The sequence below is a fragment of the Macrosteles quadrilineatus genome, unplaced genomic scaffold, assembly GCF_028750875.1.
Source record: "Macrosteles quadrilineatus isolate MER2022 unplaced genomic scaffold, UCM_ALF_1.0 Scaffold_1__1_contigs__length_201487025, whole genome shotgun sequence".
In the NCBI taxonomy this organism is placed as follows: Eukaryota; Metazoa; Arthropoda; class Insecta; order Hemiptera; family Cicadellidae; genus Macrosteles; species Macrosteles quadrilineatus.
In genome coordinates this window covers 193907264-193912869 of record NW_026542594.1, presented here as the reverse complement: position 1 = coordinate 193912869, position 5606 = coordinate 193907264, and the positions used below count along the sequence as shown (strand labels likewise).

Sequence of the window (5606 nt, the reverse complement as noted above, 5' to 3'; positions counted from 1 at the left end):
AATAAATTATTCATTATTATTAGATGTTTGGAAATAACATTCAATTTGCCCAGGGAAAGCGAGACCCAGTCAAGATACAAAAGGTGGCCAACTCCATTGTGTGGATGCCTCGCAACTTAGCGTTTGAAGACAAGTCTCTAATTATATATGAAGTCTGCATTGGCCAATGGAATACACGCCATAGGTATGTTTGCTACTTAATAACTTAGTTACTAACTTGCTGTACCAGCTAATGTGTGACTGTTGTGTGTGTCAAGTCACAGCAATATGATTACTATTGAACTGATATAATGTATACATATCATAGGGCTACATCTAGACATACCACTGGATTGTCAGTACTGTGTTTATCCACTTCTACTATTTACTGTAAATTGTAAATACAGCTTATTATTTATACCTTATTATTGTAACAAGGTATTATTTATTTTTTAATGGTGGGCTCTAAAATGCCCCTTTTTGCTTTTGATTGTACTGAACTGTTCTAAGGGTAAAGAAAACCCCTGCAAAAGCTAAGCAAATTTCCATTTGCCCGATTGGATTTTCACTAAATATTTTCCTATTCAGACTTCCCTCATTGTTGTGACTCAAATGGGTGGCCTGGTATTGTAAATGCTGATAAGTAATCACGCTGGATAAATTGTATCTATTTTTTATTGAATGTAACTAAAAGTAAACTCATTTATATAAATTGTTAAGATCAACTATAATAAAGTAAAATGTAAACATTGAAAAACAATTATCATCTGTCTTGACCTTATTTGAATTATACATAACTAAATCATATGAAGTCAAGATAGACTAAAGGATATGACACTCATTAAGTGAAACGCTTAGATATACATAATTATTTTTTTTCTGGACTCAACAAAAGTTTGTAAAGAAATTGCAAAATTTAATCTTTAAGTTTAATTTAATCTTAAAATTTAATCGTCAAAAGAAAGTTCTAAAACTGCATATATTTTAAATATCTAAATTTCCCTTATGGACACTCAGTAAATTATTGTATTTTTGCTAGGTTGCAGGATGTATATTAATAAAATTAGGCAAATTGATTTCATCCTGAGCAAAAATATTTCACTAAGTAACACACCTTATTACCTTGCCTGTAGAAAATAACCTAAGTACTCATTAAACTATGTATTATAAAATACATAATAAATCAGAGAATTTTAAGAAAATATTTTAGTGGAAATCTTAATTTGCTAAGTCTGGTAATAAGATTGTGATGTGTTGGTAATGTCGGGTCAATTTTATGTTTCATGTTTTCAAATCTATTTAAATGTTTATATTCATATGAAAAGTATATGTGAGTCAAGGAAAGCAAAAGATCAATCTAACTTAAGGTTTTATTTGACAGAAAATTAATTACAACACAAGGATGGGAACAATCATGTTGTGCCAAATAAACAACTTCAATGAAGAGGGAAAAGCATCAGGGGCGCAACCTTGGATTGGGTCTATCTTCCAGCAATGTGTAGACCATTCCTGGCCTGGAGTCCCGTAAAACAAGATCATCGCTGGCGTAACCTGAAAACCAGATCAAGTATAAAGCGGTATGTCAGTAGGAAATAATTACTAAAGAGGGAAGTGGGGGATAAAAGGAGTACTAGGAAGAGCAGTGTTAGGTGCAGATGGAGCCAGTAGGGCAAGATAGGGTACAGCTAGGGAAAAGAAGGGCAGGGTTGGGTATAGCTGGGGGCCAGATGGCAGCATAAAGTACAGGAAGGGCCAGGAGGGAAGGGTAGGGTGAAGCTGGGGGCGAGCAGGGCATGGTAGAGTACAGCTAGGGCCAGCAGGGGGCGTTTGTACAGCTGCCACTAGAGCAGGGTAGGGTACAGCTAGGGCCACTAGAGCAGGGTAGGGTACAGGCATGGCCAGTAGATCAAGGAAGGGTAGGGTACAGGCAGGGCCAGTAGATCGGGGAAGGGACAGCCAGGGCGAGCAGGGAGCGTAGGGTACAGCTAGGGCCAGTAGAGCAAAGTAGGGTACAGCTGGGGCCAGTATAGGAGGCTAGAGTACGGCCAGGGCCAGTATAGTCGGCTAGGGTACAGCTGGGGGCGAGTAGGGCAGGGCAGACAGTGAGGGCCAGCAGGGCAGGGTAGGGTACATCTAGGGCCAGTCAGGGTAGGGTATAGCTATGGCGAGCAGGGCAGGGTAGGGTACAGCTAGGGCCGGCAGGGTAAGGTCCCGTAAAACAGGGCGTGCAGGGCAGGGTAGGTAACAGCCAGGGCCAGCAGGGCAGCGTAGGGTACAGCTAGGGTCAGTAGAACAGGGTAGGGTACAGCCGGGAGCGAGCAGGGCAGGGGTTGTGATACAGCAAGGGCGAGTAAGGCAGGGTAGGGTACAGCCAGGGTCGAGCAGGGGGTAGGTTATAGCAAGGGCCAGCAGGGCAGGGTAGGGTACAGCCAGGGCTGGTAGGGTACAGCCGGGGGCGAGCAGGGTAGGGTATAGCCAGGGCCGGCAGGGCAGGGTAGGTTATAGCCAGGGCGAGCAGGGAGCGTAGGGTACAGCTAGGGCCAGCAGGGCAGGGTGGGGTACAGCCAGGGCTGGTAGGGCACAGCTGGGGGCGAGCAGGGCAGGGTAGGGTACAGCTAGGGCCAGCAGGCAGCGTAGGGTACAGCTAGGGGGCCAGTAGAGCAGGGTAGAGTACAGCCGGGAGCGAGCAGGGTAGGGTATAGCCAGGGCCAGCAGGGAGAGTAGGGTACAGCTGGGGGCGAGTAGGGCAGGGTAGACAGTGAGGGCCAGCAGGGCATGGTAGGGTACAGCTAGGGCCAGTAGAGCAGGGTAGGGTATAGCTATGGCGAGCAGGGCTGGGTAGAGAACAGCCAGGGCCAGCAGGGCAGCGTAGGGGACAGCTAGGGCCAGTCAGTAGAGCAGGGTAGGTTACAGCCGGGAGCGAGCAGGGTAGGGTATAGCCAGGGCCGGCAGGGCAGGGTAGGTTATAGCCAGGGCGAGCAGGGAGCGTAGGGTAGCTAGGGGGCCAGTAGAGCAGGGTATAGCTAGGGCGAGCAGGGCAGGGAAGGAACAGCCAGGGCCAGCAGGGCAGCGTAGGGTACAGCTAGGGCCAGTAGAGCAGGGTAGAGTACAGCCGGGAGCGAGCAGGGTAGGGTACAGCCAGGGCCAGTAGAGCAGGGTAGGGTATAGCTATGACGAGCAGGGCAGGGTAGGGTACGGCCAGGGCAGCAGGGCAGGATAGGGAACAGCCAGGGCCAGCAGGGAAGCGTAGGGTACAGCTAGGGCCAGTAGAACAGGGTAGGGAACAGCCAGGAGGGAGCAGGGCAGGGGTTGTGATACAGCAAGGGCGAGTAAGGCAGGGTAGGGTACAGCCAGGGGAGAGCAGGGCAGGGTAGGGTACAGCTAGGGCCAGCAGGGGGCGTAGGGTACAGCTACTGCCACTAGGGCAGGGTAGGGTACAGCCAGGGCCAGCAGGGCAGCGTAGGGTACAGCCAGGGCAGCGTAGGGTACAGCTGGGGGCGAGTAGGGCAGGGTAGACAGTGAGGGCCAGCAGGGCAGGGTAGGGTACAGCTAGGGCCAGTAGAGCAGGGTAGGGTATAGCTATGGCGAGCAGGGCTGGGTAGAGAACAGCCAGGGCCAGCAGGGCAGCGTAGGGGACAGCTAGGGCCAGTAGAGCAGGGTAGGTTACAGCCGGGAGCTGTAACCTACCCTTACCTACGCCCCCTTGGTTGTGATACAGCAAGGGCGAGTAAGGCAGGGTAGCGTACAGCCAGGGGCGAGCAGGGCAGGGTAGGGTACAGCAAGGGCCAGTAGGGCAGGTTATAGCTAGGGCGAGCTGGGCAGGGTAGGTTACAGCCGGGGGCGAGCAGGGCGTGGTAGGGTACAGCTAGGGCCAGCAGGGGGCGTAGGGTACAGCTACTGCCACTAGAGCAGGGTAGGGTAGGGTACAGCCAGGGCCAGCAGGGCAGCGTAGGGTACAGCCAGGGCCAGCAGGGCAGCGTAGGGTATAGCCAGGGGCGAGCAAGGCAGGGTTGGGAACAGCCAGGGCGAGCAGGGCAGGGTTTGGTACAGCCAGGGCCAGTAGAGCAAAGTAGGGTACAGCTGGGGCCAGTTTAGGAGGCTAGAGTACGGCCAGGGCCAGTATAGTCGGCTAGGGTACAGCTGGGGGCGAGTAGGGCAGGGTAGACAGTGAGGGCCAGCAGGGCAGGGTAGGGTACAGCTAGGGCCAGTAGAGCAGGGTAGGGTATAGCTGTGGCGAGCAGGGCAGGGTAGGGAACAGCCAGGGCCAGCAGGGCAGCGTAGGGTACAGCTAGGGTCAGTAGAAGAGGGTAGGGTACAGCCGGGAGCGAGCAGGGCAGGGGTTGTGATACAGCAAGGGCGAGTAAGGCAGGGTAGGGTACAGCCAGGGGCGAGCAGGGCAGGGTAGGGTATAGCAAGGGCCAGCAGGGCAGGTTATAGCTAGGGCGAGCTGGGCAGGGTAGGTTACAGCCGGGGGCGAGCAGGGCAGCGTAGGGTATAGCTAGGGCGAGCAGGCCAGCTTAGGGTACAGCAAGGTCAAGCAGGGCAGCGTAGGGTACAGCCGGGGGCGAGCAGGGTAGGGTATAGCCAGGGCCGGCAGGGCCGGGTAGGTTATAGCCAGGGCGAGCAGGGAGCGTAGGGTACAGCTAGGGCCAGCAGGGCAGGGTAGGGTACAGCCAGGGCCAGCAGGGCAGGGCAGGGTAGGGTACAGCCAGGGCTGGTAGGGCACAGCTGGGGGCGAGCAGGGCAGGGTAGGTACAACTAGAGCCATTATAGCATGCTAGGATACAGCTGGGGGCGAGTAGGGCAGGGTAGGGTACAGCTAGAGCCATTATAGCAGGCTAGGGTACAGCTAGGGTTAGTAGAGCAGGGTAGGGTACAGGTATGGGGAGCAGGGCAGGGTAGAGAACAGCCAGGGCCAGCAGGGCAGCATAGGGTACAGCTAGGGCCAGTAGAGCAGGGTAGGGTACAGCCGGGAGCGATCAGGATAGGGTACAGCCAGGGCCAGCAGGGCAGCGTAGGCAGGGTAGGTACAACTAGAGCCATTATAGCAGGCTAGGGTACAGCTAGGGTTAGTAGAGCAGGGTAGGGTACAGGTATGGGGACCAGGGCAGGGAAGAGAACAGCCAGGGCCAGCAGGGCAGCATAGGGTACAGCTAGGGCCAGTAGAGCAGGGTAGGGTACAGCCGGGAGCGATCAGGATAGGGTATAGCCAGGGCCGGCAGGGCTGCCTCGCCCCCAGCTGTGCCCTACCAGTCCTGGCTTTTCCCTTCCCTGCCCTGCTGGCCCTAGCTTTACCCTACGCTCCCTGCTCGCCCCCGGCTGTACACTACGCTGCCCTGCTGGACCTAGCTGTACCCTAGGGCCCTGCCTACAGGCCCTGCCTGTACCCTACCATGCTCTAGTCGCCCTAGCTGTACCCTGCTCGCCCCCGGCTGTAACCTACCCTGCCCTGCTCGCCCTAGCTATACCCTGCCCTGCTGGCCCTGGCTATACCCTACCCTGCCCTGCTTGCCTTTGGCTGAACCCAATCCTGCCCTACTCGCCCTAGCTATACCCTACCCTGCTCAACTGGCCCTCACTGTACTCTACGCTGCCCTGGCTGTACCCTGCCCTGCTCGCCATAGCTA

The 5606-nt window shown here is 54.1% G+C and overlaps 1 protein-coding gene across 1 annotated transcript; it reads right to left on the bottom strand.

The window, feature by feature from the left end:
- Window positions 1-2478: 2478 nt before the first annotated feature.
- Window positions 2479-4808, bottom strand: LOC129003628 (RNA-binding protein 12-like). The gene is made up of 5 exons (XM_054431928.1): window positions 4686-4808; window positions 4506-4622; window positions 3937-4078; window positions 2654-2813; window positions 2479-2563 (listed from the first exon to the last, which is right to left on the bottom strand). Exons 1-5 carry the CDS (start codon window positions 4806-4808, stop codon window positions 2479-2481), a joined length of 627 nt encoding a protein of 208 aa, XP_054287903.1.
- Between the last annotated feature and the right edge of the window lie 798 nt (window positions 4809-5606).